Source organism: Antedon bifida, chromosome 2 (assembly GCF_963402885.1).
Source record: "Antedon bifida chromosome 2, ecAntBifi1.1, whole genome shotgun sequence".
Taxonomy (NCBI): domain Eukaryota; kingdom Metazoa; phylum Echinodermata; class Crinoidea; order Comatulida; family Antedonidae; genus Antedon; species Antedon bifida.
In genome coordinates, this window is record NC_136227.1 from 33,900,052 (window position 1) to 33,921,178 (window position 21,127).

The window sequence follows — 21,127 nt, forward strand, 5'->3', positions numbered from 1 at the left end:
CAAATACTAAATAGTATCTAGAAACGCACCATAACCTATAATCATGATAAGTTTATGTCATAGGCTTATAATTATAATTAACGAAAGTATTTTTTTTTAGTAGTCTAATTGGAATTGTCATACCGATGAAATATGATCTGATCTTACCCGAGTTTTCAGAAAACTTATCAAACTATAGAGGGCGGTATGATAGTTTTTACTTGTTCCAAAGATAGTACTCACCCAGTCATTGTATAAACTACACAGGGAATCGCATTATGTTTATAATATAAAGCTCTGTATTGTAGTATTTAAATTTAAAATATAAATTTAAATAGAAAAATCATCTAAACTGCTACATTTAGATTACTAAATTTACCGTGATGAATCCCGTTTATAAAAATCGCTTGTATTCCGGCTCCATCATTGAATGTTCCCCCCTTCTCAGTAGCTAGTATCATCTCTATTTATACCTCATGGTGCAATTACAAAAGAAGGAGATGGATTACATCAGCGTACAGTCACACAGTACAACAAATCAAATATAAAGTATAGAATCATTAATTGTTTAATATTTTGTATACCAACATAAAACATACAAAACTGTATTTTGTTGAAAGAACATCTATCTTTTATTTTCTTTTAAAGGTTCTACAAATCTACATAATTTTTTTTAAAGTATGTTCCATTTACCCATGTAATAACTAAAATATCGTCACATAGCCTACAAACAAGCATAATACGTGCATGTAGTCTGACCATGGATATTATACCTCCATGGTCTGACGCAGTGCATATAATCATGGCGTAGCGCTTGAATCATGGACTCGCCAAAGTTGCGTACCGTACGACACAACATGACACGTGTTTGTATCTAACTATATCAATCATTAGTGCGGTTCCAGTCCTGTTGTCGGACATTCGGTCGCCTTCTTAATTTTCGGTCTCTGGACGCTTTTCGATCCAAGCGGCTATTCCTTTCTGTGCTCTAACACGTTCATAGTACTTCTGTAATTTCGGAAACGCTCCGAGAATTTTTTCCTCCGACGACTGTCTGATCAACATCTCACATGTTGCCATGAAGCATATGTCAGCAATTGATATCTGTAATAAAATGTATTTAAATTACAACTATGTGCTTGAGAGTGTACCACATGGATACATAGCTTTTATTGCACAAAGCACTAAGGTTGGTTCACACCAGGAGGCAACATAATGACGTACCTGCAATTCAATTCAAGTATTACCCAATCGCAAGCGACAATTCAGATCCGTTGTTGCCATCGCTAATTAGATGGATATGACGTGACGTCAATGTGTCTTAATGCGTTGTGCGCGTACGTCCTTGTACAAAATAGCGCAATATTTTGTGTCAACACAGTTCTTTGGCCTACGTTGTGTCACATAATTTCGGCATCTCCTTTTGTCACTTTCACTTATAATCTATTATAGGCACTTACCTTTTCCCCGATGACCCAGCCAGCCCCGCCATTGTTTGCTTCTAGCATTTTCAAGACTTTCGGGAATACCTTTGGTACGCATTCTTCAAGTAGTTCGGTTTTTTTCTTAGCCTATAAAAAAAACCAGTTGAAATTTGTTATTCGGTTGAGTCAAAGAACGTTTTGTCTTAGTGAACAAGGTAAACATAGTAGTTCCATGAATCAAATACAGTTCCGTACGTCTAGCAATGCACTGCGTATTCTGACATATTCGTGTGGTGATAGATTCAGCGAACGAGAAGCATATCAAGATATCAATCCGTTATCAATGTGGAAGTTATAGTTAATCTCTATACCGGGCTTACTACTCAATAGTTTATTTCGAGTCGTAATTGAAACGAAAGCGAGTACGAACTCAACCTGTACGTAAACCTGTTAAGTACACCTATACGTAATCCCGTTAAGTACACCTGTACGTAAACTATTTAAGTACACCTGTACGTAAACCTGTTAAGTACACCTGTACGTAAACCTGTTAAGTACACCTGAACGTAAACCGGTTAAGTACACTTGTACGTAAACCTGTTAAGTACACCTGTACGTAGACCTGTTAAGTACACCTGTACGTAGACCTGTTAAGTACACCTGTAGACCTGTTAAGTACACCTGTACGTAAACCTGTTAAGTACACCTGTAGACCTGTTAAGTACACCTGTACGTAGACCTGTTAAGTACACCTGTAGACCTGTTAAGTACACCTGTAGACCTGTTAAGTACACCTGTACGTAAACCTGTTAAGTACACCTGTACGTAAACTTGTAGGACGTAAACACACCTGTCTTTGATGGTAGCTCACCTTTGTGTCGGGATCCTTTTCTATCCAATATGTAATCATAGGGAAAGTAAACTCCTCGCATACTTCTAATGCCACGTCAATCTGAGTCTGTTCACAAATACCATTACCGTAAAGACCTTGTTTAAAAGTAGCAAGAAATTACTATCATGGTTAGTGTTTCTATTACCTAAACATACAGACTCATCGCAGCCGTGTAATGCATAATTTACAATTTTAAAGAGTTAGTGTAGATTTCTATACAAAATTAAACCATTAGATCAAAATTAATAAAAATCATGCCAACCTATAACATAAAGTCTGTTTTACAATACAACAATATATAGATTAAAAAACAAGTCGAAACTTTACCATATGTTCGAGCTAGGTATCTGTATATGGCTCTGACTTGAGGAATCTGTTGAGTATCACCGTTCGACGTTACCGTTAGGACCGGAAGTTGACCAAATGGTTGATCTGAAAATCAGTAAAAAATTAAAAAATTATGGGTCCAAGTTCGAATCTCTTTTTAAGCATACAGCATGAAATAGCGAGCCAATATTTCCCTTGTGGACGTGAACATCCTTAGGCAAGGAGGGGGAGGGGTGGGGGATCTTATGAGAATTACTAGAAACTAATTTTCAAAAGTTTTTATATGTGGAAAACTATTTAGCCTTTCCGATTGTGTTCAATGTTAATTTCTAGATAGATTTGTGAGGTGGGTGTTTTGTCACAGAACTAGCGTCTAACACATCTTAAACACACATACCAGGATATAAATCGATGCCCGATATCCGATTCTATACAGTAAATATTGTGTATTAAAATATTGTGTATTAAAATAACTTTCCAAGCGAATGATTGTGTTTAATGTTAATTTCTAGATAGATTTGTGAGGTGGGTGTTTTGTAACAGAACTAACGTCTAAAAATGTATACATCCTAAACACACAGCCCGATATCAGTTATACAGTAAATATTGTGCATTAAATAACCTTTCCAAGCGAATGATTTAATCAAATAAGTAGAACACGGCTATACAATGAAACGTTGCAACTCGCTTGATTGGCTATTAACAAAACGAAAATGCTGATTCATGGCAGATATGGAAATCGATCGAGTTCAACTCCAAACAGGTCATTCGAACTTCGATCCCAGAGTAAATTGCACTGCAGGTTGTTTGATAAAAACCGACTCGGTATACGCCTAGATCTTTCCTCCAATTAAATCATTTGGAGACTAGGGTGTGGTCACCTGAAGTCTTGATTTACGCCAATCTAAACAAGGAGTCACGTGATCGTTCAATAGTTCAAACTACATGTGCAAGAACCCTATACTTAGCACTATCATATATTATTTGTGCACATCACACCTTTTTTTTTGTCAAACTAGCTTGATAGTGTAGACAGCTTTAGTCTGCATGATGCAACATCTTTCATTCATGTTTATTACGGATAATTCTTTTTATAATAATGTCTTTTTTATCATATTTAATACGCATTCAACAGCGAGCAGCTCACAATTAAAGAATGGATAAACTATTAATTTAGGCCTATAATTAATTGATCGTGTTTTTATAACTATAACTAGCATCATTTTAGTTAGGTCTAACTAGATTGGATTGCAGCATCTAGGACCTATCGGGACTGTATAAGGCAAGCACGTGAATCACCTAATTACATATCTTACTCATTTGAGTATTTATATACATATTCCCCTCAGATAAGTCCTTACCTGGTTTCAGAGCTGGCCATTCCTCCTGTGTCACCCGTTTGTCTTCGTAATCAACGCCTGCAGCAGCGAGCATGTAGCGAATGCCTTCTGCCGCACCCCTAGCGTTAAAGTACGTAAGCGTTGTCTTCGACATGTTGAGCTAGCTGGCTGTTGAATTAAGCTGGTTCTTACTTAGACTAACGTATCAACTGTTGGCTGTGTGAATTTTTATTCAGACTATATTATCATTACACGTCACAATGTAAATTACTCCGCGTGTAAACGGACACTAACTCAATACTGCGCTGCATTCAGTATCCAGGCCGTCAATTGGTGGTAACTAGACCGCCAGACTAGATCGTTTTATTAGTCATTTTTGTTACCACTCTAAAAAAAATGTTCTTTGTCTGAATGCAATGTTCATTGGTGAAGGGTGACGATGTATTATTGTGGTTTCATTATTATATTTCACAAAGCACGGCTAATGAAACTAGAAAGTTCGAGTAGAATAACATCAACCGTGTGTAATTTCGTGCAATGCCGGCGGTAAAATAATACACTGTATCCGATATGTTTACAGGTTGTTCGTCTTCGTCGCCTTTGCACCGCTTCCACGCAAGTGCAAACGATAATGATACAGTTTGAATAGAATAATCAAATGAAGTCATGAAACAAATTTTACCTCATTTATTTTTTTTTATTACAATAACAGTACACAAAATAAGTTTAACTATGTTGTTTTTTCTATGTAGGCCTACAGTTTTGTACGCATTATACGTGATTACTAATGTCCTCATTCCGCCGACCAGTATATAACACTCACACATGTGCGGTGCGCGTGCCTTAGTCGGGAAGGTGTTCTCTTGATCAATAGTTTGTCATTACTGCATAAGTACGTAAAACTACTTTTGCTGTGCGTACAGAAAACTGAAGCCTCGTGTGAAAGGTACACAAATCAACCAGCGTCTGAAAGCACCCTTAGCCAACTGGGTGCCCGAAGTTCTTGTGACCAGCTTAATTACTAGTACTCAGTAACTGGTCGGTTGGCAAGCCACTTTCTGATGTTTTCTTGACTCTTGAAGCGTTCGAGCAAGGCCTTTAGATGCGGGTAACTATCAAAAACAGTTGGGGATATCTGTACCAATCTTTCACTCAACGAAAAGAATAGAATATCTGCCAGCGAGACCTGTTTGAATAAAAAAAACAATATGAAGCCACTTTGGTTTGCAGGTTTTACTATTATCACCACCTCAATATTACAAATATAACAATAACAACAGGAATGGTACGCATGCGCTACAAACCAATCGGGAGTTGCGATAGCTTCAACTACCACCACAATTTCCAAATTCTGAATATTGGCATATACGAATCACGTGAATATCAGAACACGACCAATGGAACACTTACTTTGTCTGAAACGAACCAGCCTTTCCCGCCGTTGTTATTTTTCAATATTTCTTCCAACTGTGTCAAAGCGGTTGGTAGGCGATTTTCATTAATGTCCTTCATACCCTCTTCCTAATAATAAAATATATACAGATACAAATTACACAATTTAAAAGGTATAAGTAAAATGTATAAAGTCAATCCTACGCCAGGACAGCACCTCTAGGCCTGTACGTTCGCTGGCACTACGACACTCGCTCCTAATTATATAAATTGTGATGTAATTCATTGTTTAATTATAATATGTTACCATTAAAACAAATGTCCCCAAATGTTACCTTTCTAGCCGGATCCTTTTCTCTCAAGTTTGCATATATGTTCATTTTCAAGTCGTCTATTACCTCAACAGCAACGTCAATCAATGAGCTTTCTGTCGAATTTGTGCCGTAAAAATCTACAGTAAAATACAAAAATGTTGTATATTATTATTAAGGCAGTGTCGTACGCGGAGAGGCCTGGTGGTTTAGGAGCCCTAAGTGGCCCTCCAACGCTGGAGGTTTCGGGCGTTTTTAGCTTTCGACATATTTTAATGCATGTTTTACCCTCATGGGCACTGCTCAGGGACCCCCATAAGCTCCGGCGCCCCTGGGTTTAGCCAGTGACTGCGCTCATAGTTGTTACGCTACACTGTATAGGCCTACGGTAAGCTATATTCCGAGCACTATTCCGTCAGCAATAATGCGACAACTGCTAATGCTACCGTAATGACGTAGTAAACGCAACGTAAACGATTTGACCAATCAAGATGCGATAGATCATCTATCGCGTCTTGATTGGTCAAATCACTTGCCTTTTTTTGCATTTTGCAGTATAGAGGAGCTTAAAGCTAGGTTCCCACTGGACGCAACAACCAAGCGAGAACAAGGCTCAAATGGGGTGATATGTACAACAATTAACCATGGAGTATTTACGTTACTCCATGTATTAAAACTTACTAAATTCACGTGCAAGGAACCTAAAAATGGCTCTTGATTGCGGGAGTGCTCTGTCGTCTATCAGCAAAACTGGAACCTGACCGAACGGAAATCGTTTTTTGTCTGAGAAAGAAATGGAACGGAAACCCGGTCAAAATATCTAACTAATTTTAACCTATTGAATGGATTGCGTTAAACACTGCGTGCCTACATACTATTGTAGGCTACATACAACGACACTGCAGTATAACATACCTGGTTTTGCTTTGGGCCATTCTTCCGAAGAAAAACGCGTATCCACGAATTCTACCCCAGCTTGAGCAAACATCAATCGAGCGGGCTCAGCCGCCCCTTTTGCGTTAAAATACAGAAGTTCATATCTCGGAGCCATTTTTCAAAGCAGTACAGCACGTGAGAGACTGATTGTTGTATAATGGCAAATCTCAGGGTCTGGTCAGCTTTTATAATTGCAGCTTTCACCTCGTCGTTTCCGCAAGTCATCAAAAATGATTAAATCTATTGTAGTAATCTTCGTTCGTGAATATTCGGTTCGGTTTATTCTGAAGTGACGTCATCCGTTGAGTTGTTGAATGGGCAACAAATACAAAAACGTATCCTTCAAAATCATCATGGCTGCATTCTAAATATGCAAATTCATCACTAATGTGTAACCACGAAAAAAAAGTATGTTTAATAATGTATACGTTTATCTCACGGTCACTTTGTTGAACGTTATGCGTCTTTATTAGGCCTAAATGCACATTATTTGTCCGATTTGTTTTCACGTACAGTCTTTTGTTTTTGTGTATATACTGTATAACGGTTGGTTCCCACTAGAGACGCAACGGAAGAACGCAGACACAACGCAAGCGTGTTTACCAACGACAAGCGACAGTTCGATCGAATATCCATCGTCTCTAGTGGGAACAAAGCACAAGGACCTGTTACGTCGACCGACGACCGAGTCTTCTGGACTCATTTTTTTTCACCATCGTCTTTTATCTATCATCGTCTTTACTCACCATTGCCTAGAGGGATGTTTTTTTTAAAGTTTTAGGTATCAGTGTTAGTTTCTGTGTCGGAATCTGTTACAATGGGCAGTTGAGACGGCATATGACCGGTGGCGGAATCCTAACCACGGCGTATATTGTTAGTTCTACCATAATTATCATGGATGTCTACCAAAGCAGCATATTCTACCGTATGTTATTTTGACTCGACCAACAAACAATGTAAACAAATAAAAAGAGGAAATTCGTTCAGGGACTGCTAAAGTACAGAACCATATTGGGTGATTTGACTGATCGAAACATCCAGAATAATAATATATTAAGTTAGTGTCAATATTAAACGTTTTTGTAGTGGATTTAGCCGGATATAGTTGGTCGTGAAAAAGTATGATGCTGTTATGTGACCTTCGTTATGATTTGTTGTGGATGGAAAATTAAAACCGGTTTATTGTATTTTATTGATTGTTGAAGGATTTTGAAAGGTTTTTTTTTTCGTTTCTTCAATGTGTGATTCTTTTCTGTTAATTATTCCGGCTTTAGAAACGCTGATTTTGGAGTAATTCGAGTCTCATCACAATAATAATCACGTGTGAAAGAAACACATTATTGAAACATCATGTTATTCAGTATTGTTGATTCGAGACATGTCAATGCAACAGTTTACATTACAACAGTCAGCTATATCGTACTAATTAATATGAAATGTAGCATTTGAACCAAGTACAACTAGCTAATGATCAATTAAATGACCTCCCAGGGGCATATAAAGTATACCGAATTTTGTAATACTATTCTAGACCCACCGATTCTAGAACCACCGATTCTAGACCCATCGATTCTTCAAAATAATAACTAGTACTTTATAACATTATTTAATTTTATGTTCATGTATTACATTAATATTCCTCTATATTGTGCACAAACAACCTAAGCGGATTATCCAGCATTAACTGCTAATCCCATAGATTTAACCGTGAGCTAAAGCCAAGGTTAACAAGCTTCCTTATTGGTGACTGAAAAAAAAACCGGTAGTAGTGCCACAGGAATAACGTCAGCCTCGTGATGGATATCGACCCCTGGGGATTATCTAGGGGAAGCAAAGGGGGGGGGGGAGAGAGGAGAGAAGGAACGGGGGGGGAGACAGGAGAGGAGGAATGGGGCGGGAGAGAAATAATGAGGGGGAGAGAAGGAACAGGGGAGAGGAGGAATGGGGCGGGGGAGAAGTAATGAGGGGGATGAGAAGGAATGTTTTTCCCCCAAACACTGAATAGAGTAAACGTTTCCGAATCCCATGTAATGTGTTTCATTTATTTTCATACAATACTGTAGGCAATCATAAAATGTTAGAAACATCGTCTCAGTACAAACCATTTCATAATAGATTTACTGATGGCAAATGAATCATAATACCCTCCAGGTTTGTTAAATTCAATTAGAAATTAAAACGAAATCAACAAAGTAAAAACAAAAATACTTTGACCAAATAAATAGTTAAATTCATATAAAACAATGGTACACAGGTTAATATTATTCAACAGCCAAAATACAATTAGTTTCACTTTTTTTTACCTACAAAATTTCAAACATCATCTTACATTCTAATATTGTATTTCATACAAAGAAAATTATAATGAACAATGTTCAGTTCAGAAATGATGACTTCATAATCATATCAAACATGGCTGATCAAATCTCATTTTGTATCACTGTCAAAAAATGTCGACTGGGATGCTTATGAATACACTTATCACAAGTGGAAACACAAATGTACTGCCTCTTTATTATTCTAACCTAATTTAAATTAGTACATAGTTTTTACTAACTTAGAGGTCTAAAATAGATCACTAGTGTTGTATTGATCCACAGAAACCCCTTAAGTTCCTAACATTTTAAGCGAAATGAATTTTGCCCAATCAGACATCAGACAAGACAAGCATTAACTTAAAAAGTTGTTAGCGGGATTCGAACCCACATTTTCCAGGTCATTCACCTGGAATCATGTCTTTAGACCAGCAGGCTTGTACTTAATGGTCAGATTAATATATATATATATTTATTTAATAAACATATCTTGCCTAATGTTACTAATAAAAGTGTAAACCTGAAGTTGCTTTCACACTTGTTTAACAGATTCTGTGATGTGCCCATATATGGTACTGATACACTTAAATATGGTAGTGATATGACATCATCATGTCCATATATGGGCACATCACATTTTTTGTCACATAAAGATTGATAGTGAACCAACATTTCAGTAAGCAAATATAATGTATTAGTCCCAGTCTAACAGATCATGAGTATGTATCTGAATATGACAAACACTAATAAGCATAAATTATACCAGTTGAGGGGTCTAATACAGCATCAACTAATGCACAGAGTAACACAAGGGCTCCTTAACTTACTAATATTCAGCCTCTTTCAAGTTTCATCAAATTCAACATGGTAGGATGCTTCTGTATAGTTCTAAAAAAAAATTTGAAAAATAAATGAAAGAATGAAAATAAAAAATATAAAGAAATTTCAGTATTTGGGTTCCAGTGTAAGGGTGTGTGGCACAGTGTGTGATCGAGGTTCGAATCCAACTCTCGCCGCATTGCTTGTATCCTAGGCAAATACTTTACTTACGTACCCAGGTGTAAAAATGGGTACCCGGTTAGATCAAGACACCACTTTGCGCCGATTACTAGCTGCATTATAAGAGTATGTTTCCATACATGTTTGATGTTTGAAAAATGACTGGGGTAATAATGTTCAGCGCTTAGAGGTTTCACAACATTAGGCGCTATATAAATCCAGGATATTATTATTATTATATTACTTTTAATAGTTGATTGTAGTATAGAATAAAATCAATATATGAAATTTATTTATTTAAATAAATCTATAATGTATGTATATTAGATTTAAATTACCGTGTACTGTAGTGGTTGTTCGTAAGTATTGCCTGCAAATCCTGTCCTACTAAATTTCTGCCCTCCTCCGCCTCCCTGTGGCATAGCATGGTGTGTTGGCTCATATGAATATGTCAAGTTATCTGTCCTTTGATATTCCGGGCCACTAGACGTCTGTACTGGCCCTTGCGTTCGTCCTGTTTCTGACTGTGGCCAACCACAATTTGTCCAATCTTGGTTATTGTCTTGAACGTGATTAGTCGAACCTCTTGGCCAATGAGTTTGGTTCGTATCAGCACTACTTTTACCTTTAATAAATTTTCTATAATAGATTTGTTTCTTGCGAGCATTTTCAGTTAGAGTCTCTCCGCCTCCACCAAAATTACCTTGACCTTTCCACTTCTGTTGACCTCCGCCACCGCCAAAAGTACCTTGACCTTTCCTCTTCTGTTGACCTCCGCCACCACCAAAAGTACCTTGACCTTTCCTCCTTTGTTGACCTCCGCCACCACCATAAGTACCTTGACCTTTCCTCTTCTGTTGACCCCCGCCACCAGCATACATATTTCTATGCCTTTGACTTTGTAAATGCTATAAATTAAATATATTATAAATAAGTAAATTATGTAATTATCTAGCAAGTTTTTTGGGGTAATCATACACCCACACTATTTATTACAGTGACTGACTCAAATCATACATTACTGCAATAAAGAAAGGTTACTGCAGTAAAGAAAAGATACTGCAGAAAAGAAAGGTTACTTCTGTAAAGAAAAGTTACTGCAGAAAAGAAAAGTTACAGCAGTAAAGGAAAATTAATGCAGTAAAGGAAAGTTAATGCAGTAAAGAAAGGTTACTGCAGTAAATAAAAGTTACTGCAGTAAAGAAAAGCTCAACTTACCTGCTCATATTGTTTTTGTGAATTTGTTGTTGCACTGCAAACATCACACGTTATACAAAGGACAGCAGGTTGCTGGACGGGAGGAGCAGCATTCATTTTGTTAGCATTGTTGGGCGCCTGTATCACTTTGCCACTGTTCCCAATCCTGCTACTGTTTGCCATTCTACCATTCTCTACTGCACCCTCTGTGGGATTTACACCCATTAGTCTTGCCAGTGTTTTTTTGTGCTTGGAACCTGAAAAGGTAGTAATATATATTGTAATAGCTTACATTAAGTCTGAAAGAAGTATCTAGAACTAACAATGTATGAAATCCTTTGTCAAACTTTAGAGTTGATTTGATGCTCTGTGTTGGCACATGTGATTATGTTTACCAAATTAATCCTGAACCAACATTTCAGTTGGTGCTGCTAATATATACAGTGGCGTAACACACAGGGCAAAGACCCCAGGTTTAGCACTCCAACGCTGGGTAGCTGCATTGGGCTGCTTATTCTCTTGGCCCCTGGGTTTGCCAGTGAGCGCTCATAGCCGTGACGCCACTGAATATGTAACATTGTATCACATCACAATGAAAATACTTGGATAATGTATTATAATTAAACTCTATAGATAAATGGAACAATCCACAAACCAGCAAGATGTGAATCCAACATCTCCCTACTGGTTACATTAACATTACAAGTGTTACAAGTAAACGTCTGGTGTATTGAAGGCTGCTTTGGTGCTGGCTTTGACGTTGGCCAACCAACCTGCGGTGTCACGGTGGGTATCTGCCTTTGTGCATCCCATGGAATAGACTTTGGTGCACCAGACTGTGGCATTAAAGTTTGTTTTTTCCTATTTGGACGTTTGCCCATAGGCTTATGTGCACCAGGATTCAACATAACGGTTTGTTTCTGTATGTATGCATGTTTTGACATAGCCTTAGGTCCACCAGACTGTCTTTGTGCAGATTTTGGAAAAGCCTTAGGTCCACCAGACTGTCTTTGTGTAGATTTTGGAATAGCCTTTGGTCCACCAGACTTCTTAACAACAGGAGGTTCAAACTCTCCATCCGCCCTCTGTTGTTCAGAACTCCATGGAACCTGAGATTTCCTCTTTAAGTTGTGCTCTAAAAAAAAAAAAAATGTAATTAATTTCAAATTACAGAGAAATTTTACTAGTGGCTGCCATACAGCAAGACTGTGAAAGACTCTATCACATAGCATCTATGTATTGTTTGAAGGTTTGCATGGTGAAATCAAATGTTGATATAAAGTTTACAGTACACCAAGTATATTAGCTCTGAAGAGAACTGTTTAGTTTCTCGACGCTTCGATCAATAAAGTATATTGATCGATAACTTTGAGAAACTCAACAGTTCTTTTCAGAACTAAATATACGTCATGTACCGCAAACTTTATATCAATATGTATTCATAAGCACTAGCATAATAGATATATTTCTATTTTAATTTTTTCCCACGTACCATTTGCACCCGTAGGTGTCGGTGTTGTCGACATCAAAGAGCATTTATATCGATGCTTCTTACCGATGTAGTGTTGCAAGGCCTGGTCATTGGAGTTTACCTGAATATTGCATATAAAACAATACGTTACCATCCCGTCATCACCAGTTACAACACTTCCATTGGTACTGTTAGAAGACACTGTTGAAGCAGCGGCACCTCCAACACCTGCTTTCTTGAACTTGGGAAAATTCATTTGTTTTTTACTGCCAGCCATATTACTATAAATGTCTGTTTAAAAAAATGTGTTTTAGAATTTTAATTGTTTGTAATAAATATTAAAAACAATATTGTGATAAGTAAATATATAAATTAAATACAGTAGTGTACAGCACATAGTATACTCTGTATTCAGAAATGAGTTATAGCAAAACTTTTGAAAAATAAATTGAATGATTGTTGTACAACTAATTGCATTCAAGAACATCTATATTGTACCCCTGAAACATTATTTCTTTTTAACATATACTAGTTATTTATTCCCTTTGACCAAAAATTGGATTGGAAAAAAGAAAAGAAATATAAAGAAAAAAGTAGTCAAGTGTTTTATGATTAAAATTATATTGTAATTTTATAAGTGAAATCATTATTTTTGTTCTTTTTTTATATTAAAACAGCAAAATTACCTATTTAAGTCTGATTCTAATGATCCTAATTTTTGTTTATTTAGGGGACAATCTTTAATTTAATAAATTGTTAGATTTGATAAAATAATAGAAAATGTAATAACCATGTCTTGCTTTGATGGCTGCCATGAAAGTCTTCTGATGCCGTCGACCTTCATAATGATCTTTAGCGCAGAGTATAGACTCCAAGCGACAATGACACAAGGAACATTCAATCATATCTACTTGCTTGGTGTGTGGAGTTTCCAGCGACGTCTCTGTCATTACATCATGTGGTAGTTCTGGCAGCAGGTTTGGTGATGGTTCTGGCAGCAGGTTTGGTGATGGTTCTGTCAGCAGGTTTGGTGATGGTTCTGTCAGCAGGTTTGGTGATGGTTCTGGCAGCAGGTTTGGTGCTGCTGCTGGAGGCTTCTCGTTGACTGCTTGAATTTTTAACAACTGTTCATCTATGCAGACATCAGCAGTAAAGTCTTCCTCGGGAGGAACCTGTATTTGCTGCGTATTGATGTTTATTTCCGCAGAAAAATTGTCCTCAGACGGATCATCCAGAATGCCAGGTATTTTTACCTGATTTTCACTAATATTTATGTCGGTATTGAAATCTCCTGGATGAATATCTGTTGGCTTCTCTTCCATAATGTTGAGTGGAGTATAGTTATGTTTGGCTTCAGGAAGGTCTGGGGTAAAGTCTTCTTCTTGTTTGATTTCTCTTTGATGTCCTTCTGTCATGTTAGCAGCACTGACAGAAGGAGCTACCAAGTCTCCATCTCCAAGTGGTTCATTGACATGGATGTCAGTAGTGAAATCTTCTGTTTTAGGCTGTTGACTAAACGAGTCCATTACTGTATGAAAATGTATCTACAAGTTTCTGAATAAAAAAAATTATTATTATATAGCACATACATACATACAGACATGAATATGATGGAGAAAGAATAGCTACTAGCTACAGTACAGTAGTAGTAGCCTTATTTAACTACATGTGTTAACAGTAACACTCAACAAGGCAAGGTAGCCGGTGGCTAGCCTCTCTCTGACTCTGCCGAGTCCACACTGTATGGGATTGCCACTGTATGTACTAGGCTAGTAGTAAAAACTAGGCTAGAGTCTAGTTAGTACAGTACTACTCCTAGGTAGGCCCTACTCCTAGGGGCCCAGATAGTATTACTGTACTGTTTAGTGGTGGGGCTACTAACTAGGCCCTATGCTAGGCCTAGCTTAGCTGCCATCATAGCATATAGCCTAGGCTAGCTTGGCCTAACCAGGCTAAACCAATCAACCAAGCCTACTAGCTAGAGCTTAGTTAGGTAGGGCTAGGCCCTAGGCCTAGCCTAGACTTTTGTTAATTATTGTGAAATGGCTTGGCCTAAAATGAATTAACTATTTTCAGCTTAAAGAGAAATCACAATACTTCAACTGGAATTGTAATGTAATGTTTCTTTCAATGTTGAACATAAAAAGAAATTAATAAAACTTATGCTTACTATTTTTTTCACATTGTAAACAAAATGGTTGATACAAACCGTAGAAAGCTGACGCCCTCACCGGTCATCGACTAAAATCAACCCCACCGCCCCCCCCCCCTCCCCCTATTAAAAGTAAATAATCATATATCGAATTAATCTTTTTGTTTTCTACTTTTCAAATTGATGAACTGAATGAATAGTTGCTGAAAATTTCAGGTAAATTTTTAATACAATAAATGTAAAAAAAACCACAATATCATAGTCTTTTTATTTTTTTTATTATATTAATCTCATGTCCTTTTTTTACACATTGTAAATAAAAACAGTTACAAATACAAACTTGAACTAAAAATACTGTACTAATAATTCCCCTTTATGATATATTTTGGATGAAAATAATCTCTCTTTTCACTGTACAAGTTTGCGGATAGAAACAATTAACTGTAGCCAATAATTAACATGTTGGTCTCGTGCATTTAATCTTCAATATTTGTTTTACCAACTCTACTGTACATGCTTATAGGAAAGCTTAGATTAAACCAGGAACCAAGAAGAGCGTCGATGGTCAAGCAGGGGTACTGTATAATAACCCATAGTCACTTTAGTCAACCGGTCCATGGCCGACATGCCACGAGGTTGGTCAAATTCATAGGTCCAGTGAACACTGTTGCGGGTGTGCATTTAAAAAAACATGCTACATCTTTCTTGATGAGTAGGTGGTGTACTGATTCACTTAGTACCTGTCGTATGTACATCGATGAAAAGGCATTTGTATTGGTTGCATGGAGCACTGGATGATGTACGTTATTGATTAAGCTCAATAGTGCATATTAGTTATAAATTGATGTATAATAGTATAATTATACTAAGTATATTATTAATTGAATTAGGTTGAAAAGATAGGGATCGCATGTGTGGATTTAGAGGTGTTCCTTCTTATAGAAATGTTATACTCACAATGCTAGACCAACCCCTGTCATGGTGTATGTATATATACAATATTTTATATACTTTGTTGATTGAATACATTATAAAGTTTGCCAGATTTGTGTATAATTTGACACACCCCCATATAATATGCACTATCTCAACTCAACTTTTTTTAACCAGTACCCAATAGCCCTCAGAAAAAAACATTTCTTATCCTCCCCAAGCAAGAAAAATAAAAGATAAATACTATATATATAACAGAAAAAACTTTATATAACAGAAGAAAAAACTTTATATAATAGTTTCATGCAGAAAGTTAAATATTTGCACACAATAAATTTATAAATAAATGCGCGACATAAATATCACATTTTTTAAATTAGTAAAGTTTGCAGCCAGCTCTACCGATTGTTAAATATAATAAACAAATAACATTTGCATTTTAAAAATTATATTGCTATTTAAAAATATATGTAATAATAATATGTTATAGCATTTATACCAATGTAAAAAAAAATGTCTTAAATCATCTTTTTAAAATAAATTTCAGCAGATATTGTTCGATAATACAAAAAATTATTTTGATAACTTATAGTGTATAAAATGAGCTGTTGATTTTTAAAATATACCTAAACATATCATGTTTTGTAATTAAATTTTGTGGAAATATATATATTACATGTTATACAAAAATATAGCAAATACTTCCACATAAAAAAGGACACCCTTCTCACAACCCCCACCCCCCTACCCCCACACAAATCAGCAATGTTGTATTACAGTATTTTAGACAGCTATCAAAAACACACTGGTAAAATTTCAGAAGGAATTCAATCACATTGAACAAGTCACCTTCTTGGTAGAGCTGGCCACAATTTCAGAAATACCGCTTTACTTTTTAGGACGGCCATTTATAAAATATAATAAAAAAGCAGTAAAATCTAAACCATTTTGAATAATTGTATATTCAACAGGGCTGGATTTGATTCTTGTGTCATGTACATGCCCACACACCATTTTACTAGCCCACACCATTTTACTAGCCTGAACTAATTATAAAATTTCAGAACTATGTTTATATATTAGATTTTGAGAGTCGGTAGGCAGGAAATGGTGCTATAATGTTATTATTAAACCGGGAGCCCAATATGAAGCGCAGTGAAAAATTGTTTTCCGGGCTAGTGCTATATCCAGCCCTGTTCAAGGTCTAAATGTTGTTTCAAATGCACCAGACAAATATATATTAAACATGTTTTTGGCACGATTCTGATATGTGACGTGCGAAATTCGACCCTTTGAGCGCTTCTCTTTTCGCGATTAATTCAATATGTGCATTTCCATCCAGCAAATATCTAGAAAAAGAAACAGAAATCATATAAACATTGAGTAGTATTTCTCAAAATATTACAGAGTGCTCTTTATTTTCACTTTGTATGTAGATTGCAATAATAGAAAATCAAACACAATGGGCACATGGTTCTTTTGACATGCATATATCAATGAATGTATATTTTAATAGGATTTTCTATTGTAATTTGTGAGGAATCTCTCACCATATCTGTAAATGTTACGCACGAGCTGCTTGGGAGAAGCTCAAAGCTAAAAAAGATTTTTTTTACATGTTTTTTCAAGTATAATTATATTATTACTTACTCTGTTTTTCCTCCTTTGCTGCTATGTACAATACTGTTTGGTCCCATTACCAAGTATTTTCGATTCTTTTTCATTAAATGTTTGCAACCTTTGCTCAACCAAAACGTTCGTTTCGTGCTTGATGCTTCCTTCTTTATGATATCAGCATCTACAGATGGAGAATATAAAATGTTAATATAATATAATGCACAGTTCTTAAAGCCCTAAAGACATCTCTGGGGTGACATAAACAAGCATTGATATATCATCTATAGTGTATTGTCTACAGGGAGTGGCATACTACAGAGGCCTGAGGTTGGTTTAGAGACTTAGAGAAGTGGCTGGAGGCCTCATGATTTATTTTAATGCCTCTTTCTCCTTTGGGCCCATAAGCTCCGGGACCTCTGGGTTTAGCCAGGGAGTGCTCATAGCTGTTACGCCACTGCCTACAGGGTTTTCCCACATGAGTATAGTTGTCAACAATATACCAACCCATATTTTATAATTGAGCTCAAAACGACCATAAATGACTTTTCAGAATATGTTACTTACGGTTAGGAGTTAAAGGAGTGATTTTTCCAGTATATTTGTACCAATGTTCATGCTGTTCAACTCTTTTGACTGTAATTTCATAAACTATGTATAAAAAAAAGAAACAGTAAAGAATGTGCAACCTATACCAAGCGATTGACAAGATGTTAATGTTCAAATTGTTTGTAAGATTAAGATACTATTTTAATAGAATTTCATTCCTGTTAAGAGTGTTCTTGGTAAATTGGGTTAAGTTACACCCATAGTCACACTTATTGTTCAGTTCTAACTTGTCATGGTTCAGTGATTAAGAGGTGGGTTGCATTACCATAATCGGAGGAGCAAGCATGTTCCACAAGTTCTTCAAGGGATGACTCTGAACTGAAAGTCGCACACTTTTCTAGAAATAAAATTCACAAAATTGTTATTTTTCGTCGATAAGGAATAAACAATTCTTTTCAAAAATTAAAAAACTGCATTTACCAGACTTGACTGGTAAATGTGGTTGGGACTAGAGCAGGTATGACATCCCATCACAGCAAGAGTTGCAAATAAGACCTACTTTTATATATCAGCAACATGACTTACCATCTGAGCATTGGCATGTTTCATTTACACATAGAAGGCTGAGCAGTTCACTACCACCAGGAGGTTGGTAAAACTCGGTGCATTTGTTATCTAGGATTTTAGAAAGAGTCACTTTAGAATCATTTGTATTGTCCCACAAAACAGTAAAAATAAAGATGAATAAAATTGAACTTTGAATATGCCATTTTGTAGTTTATACTTACTGTAGTTATTTACTTCTACAGAGAAAAACCAACAAAAAATAATTTCAGACAGACAATATAAACGGTTAAATTCAACAAAAAACCTGTTTGTCTGACCGACAATTTTCTTTAAATTAGTTTTTTTCTTCAGGTAAATAATTTATCTTATTCAGTTTTTGGTCTAAACAAATATTGGTCTGAATAAATGTTATGTAAAGTGGCATTGTGTTTAGTGTATGATTACCACTGTGGTGCTATAAATAGCTCCATGGTTAGTCTCACTTACCAGGCTCTGAATAGTCATACATGGAGACAGTAACAGGCTGGATAGAGACTACCGTGAAAAGTTGTTCAATTTCAAAAGTCACACAAGATATATCGTCTCTTGGAACCTACAAAAAAACAAGTAAAAATAAATATATTACTGTATTATCACATTATTTTATCCCTCATGCACAATGATGTAACCAGGCAACGCAAGAAAATGCCCCTCCAATAATTGTGTATGCCTCATTTGCGTGAAATACAACCTGTTTGTTGCCTTAACCTTTCACCTGGTTCACCCCGCGTACTTAGCTACGCAATGTGCTATATTTTCCAGTGTTCTTGCCTTGCGTTGTTGCGTGATTTGATTTCCAGTAGCAATGTTTGCAGCACGGACGCAATACGGCACTTTGCGTTGATACAGTAGGTCTCCGTGTTCCATTGTGGGAACCACGCATGATTGGTCAAATCCCTTATGTTGCTTTACATTCTTAACCCATACAGCAGGATGAGGGGGTACTTACTGGAAGGATGAGGGGGTACTTACTGGCAGGATGAGGGGGTACTTACTGGAAGGATGAGGGGGTACTTACTGGAAGGATGAGGGGGTACTTACTGGCAGGACGAGGGGGTTACTTACTGACAGGATGAGGGGGTACTTACTGGTTCTAGGTAGAACAACACTGATCTATTGGCTTCTTCAAATTCTTTGAAACCGTCACCTTTTATCAACGTGTCTTTGATAAAACTAAATCCACTAAATAGCTGGACTTCAAGAACGCCCATAGCAACTTTCTTTTCTTGAAGATTTCTACACAAAATAAAAAAAGAAAAACAATTAAATATTACAAACTTGTAAAGTGATCTTGTATCTGATACCAAGATGTAAAAGTTTTGGACAACCAATATGTATAATTGAAACATAAAAATCATGCATTTAAAAATTCAAAATTCAAAATCTTTTATTGTCCAATATTCATAACCAGTAATTATATTGGAAAAAATATTGGAACGCTATATGGCTATGTATTACGGTTCCATTGTCTTAACCTCTTGGTCACTCATTCTCACTCATTCACATTAGAAAATTTTTAAAGGAAAGGTCCTTATCGTAGACAAGATTTACGTAAGTTAATCTTTGATGTCGACTGTAAATATTAAAAAAACTCTGCTCCTGACGACAGTTCTCTTGTCATGTTGGATAAAGTCCCTGTTGTTACAAAAAAACTTTTATGAATCCTCTTGTATCTTTATGTTTGAATGCCATCTGTATATTTTTGTATTGTTTTTAAGAGGGCCTCTTTAAGTCAGCTGTACTGCTGTAGTACAGTTTTTAGAGCTACCCTTTTAAAACAAAGTTGAATAAATAATAAATAAATAATAACTCCTATGCTCACCTTGCACAAGCCGTCACTTCGTATCTCAAATTTCTACCATTTTTTTTCGAATTTTTCACCTCAGTTGTACTTGCCGCAACAGAAAATATACAGGGTTTAAAATCCACTTTGGCTTTAGTGTTGTATGTAAGACTCATCTAGAAAAAAACACATCTCATTTTAAAACATATTCTTTAATGAAGCTATAAAACAATAACAAGAATAGGGTATTTTTTATTTCATTTATTTTGCCATTTTTAAATCAAATGAAATTTAAAAAAAGATTATAAAAACTGATTACTGCAAGCAATTAAGAGGCAGAGAATAAAAATGAACAAACATAAAAATCATGCAAAAAATTGCAACTCTGAAAATTATCAAAACACTTTAAATAGTATTTATTTCCTTGAATAAACGCCCCACCACATGCATATAGAAATATATAACATTTATAGAAATTTCTCTCTTCCCTGATATAAACAAAAGATCAAAGTACATACCTGTAATTGTGCAGTCCCTGTTCCATTTGTTTCAATAACAATACGTTTTCTTGCTGCGTCTACAATCTGCAATTACAAAATATATTTTTAATAATGTGAAAAACGTATTCTTTCCATGATCTGAGCTAGTGGTTTAAAACAGTCAAATGATAGTCATCGCCATTTTTCTAACTCGACTCAACCATCTTTAACAATCGCATATCTGATCAGAGAGCTGTTGCAGGCTGTTTACTGTGCTCATAGAGCTGCGCTATGATGTGGCCAAATTAAATTGAACAATCAAATATTTCAAGCATAATCATTGTCCCAATGTTTCGTAGTAGTTTAAAGGTGGGAGCCAATATTCAAATTTCTAACATTGTATCACCTTGTCAACTAATGTTGATGAA

At 36.1% G+C, this 21,127-nt stretch overlaps 3 protein-coding genes across 8 annotated transcripts in view; all 3 read right to left on the reverse strand.

The window, feature by feature from the left end:
* Nucleotides 1–587: 587 nt before the first annotated feature.
* Nucleotides 588–6,830, reverse strand: LOC144835656 (uncharacterized). The gene is made up of 11 exons (XM_078690731.1): nucleotides 6,581–6,830; nucleotides 6,347–6,448; nucleotides 5,690–5,805; nucleotides 5,373–5,483; nucleotides 4,985–5,148; nucleotides 4,786–4,846; nucleotides 3,984–4,122; nucleotides 2,623–2,727; nucleotides 2,275–2,390; nucleotides 1,440–1,550; nucleotides 588–1,083 (listed from the first exon to the last, which is right to left on the reverse strand). The coding sequence occupies exons 1-11, from the start codon at nucleotides 6,714–6,716 to the stop codon at nucleotides 913–915; spliced, it is 1,332 nt and encodes a 443-aa protein (XP_078546857.1). The 5' UTR covers nucleotides 6,717–6,830; the 3' UTR covers nucleotides 588–912.
* A 1,792-nt stretch (nucleotides 6,831–8,622) lies between these two features.
* LOC144834784 (uncharacterized) lies at nucleotides 8,623–14,800 on the reverse strand. 2 transcript variants are annotated; one of them, XM_078689724.1, is made up of 7 exons: nucleotides 14,754–14,800; nucleotides 13,374–14,127; nucleotides 12,605–12,874; nucleotides 11,768–12,247; nucleotides 11,134–11,369; nucleotides 10,254–10,823; nucleotides 8,623–9,804 (listed from the first exon to the last, which is right to left on the reverse strand). In XM_078689724.1, the coding sequence occupies exons 2-7, from the start codon at nucleotides 14,107–14,109 to the stop codon at nucleotides 9,760–9,762; spliced, it is 2,337 nt and encodes a 778-aa protein (XP_078545850.1). In that variant the 5' UTR covers nucleotides 14,110–14,127; nucleotides 14,754–14,800; the 3' UTR covers nucleotides 8,623–9,759. The 2 variants fall into 2 exon arrangements, with proteins under 2 accessions (XP_078545850.1, XP_078545851.1); XM_078689725.1 differs by having other exon boundaries at nucleotides 13,374–14,137; nucleotides 14,754–14,787.
* Nucleotides 14,801–14,991: 191 nt separating this feature from the next.
* Nucleotides 14,992–21,127, reverse strand: part of LOC144834790 (complement C3-like) — a 57,731-nt gene continuing 51,595 nt past the window's right edge. For all 5 annotated transcript variants that reach the window (XM_078689734.1, XM_078689733.1, XM_078689732.1 and 2 more), the window contains 9 exons: nucleotides 20,739–20,804; nucleotides 20,260–20,396; nucleotides 19,526–19,673; nucleotides 18,885–18,990; nucleotides 18,417–18,506; nucleotides 18,157–18,228; nucleotides 17,850–17,933; nucleotides 17,319–17,466; nucleotides 14,992–17,017 (listed from right to left, as the gene is read on the reverse strand). In XM_078689734.1, the coding sequence (XP_078545860.1) occupies nucleotides 16,909–17,017; nucleotides 17,319–17,466; nucleotides 17,850–17,933; nucleotides 18,157–18,228; nucleotides 18,417–18,506; nucleotides 18,885–18,990; nucleotides 19,526–19,673; nucleotides 20,260–20,396; nucleotides 20,739–20,804 (960 nt within the window). In that variant the 3' untranslated portion in view covers nucleotides 14,992–16,908. The remainder of the gene's footprint in view (nucleotides 17,018–17,318; nucleotides 17,467–17,849; nucleotides 17,934–18,156; nucleotides 18,229–18,416; nucleotides 18,507–18,884; nucleotides 18,991–19,525; nucleotides 19,674–20,259; nucleotides 20,397–20,738; nucleotides 20,805–21,127) is intronic.

Excerpts from the sequence above, each read along its gene's own strand:
- LOC144835656 (XM_078690731.1), bottom strand. The coding sequence starts at position 6,716 with ATGGCTCCGAGATATGAACTTCTGTATTTTAACGCAAAAGGGGCGGCT. Across the intron at positions 2,391-2,622 it reads ATACCTAGCTCGAACATATG|GTCTTTACGGTAATGGTATT; the intron begins GTAAAGTTTCGA and ends CTTTTAAACAAG. Across the intron at positions 1,084-1,439 it reads GCTGGGTCATCGGGGAAAAG|ATATCAATTGCTGACATATG; the intron begins GTAAGTGCCTAT and ends ATTTTATTACAG.
- LOC144834784 (XM_078689724.1), bottom strand. The coding sequence starts at position 14,109 with ATGGACTCGTTTAGTCAACAGCCTAAAACAGAAGATTTCACTACTGAC. Across the intron at positions 10,824-11,133 it reads CACAAAAACAATATGAGCAG|CATTTACAAAGTCAAAGGCA; the intron begins GTAAGTTGAGCT and ends TTTAATTTATAG. Across the intron at positions 9,805-10,253 it reads AACAACCACTACAGTACACG|AACTATACAGAAGCATCCTA; the intron begins GTAATTTAAATC and ends ATTTTTTTTTAG.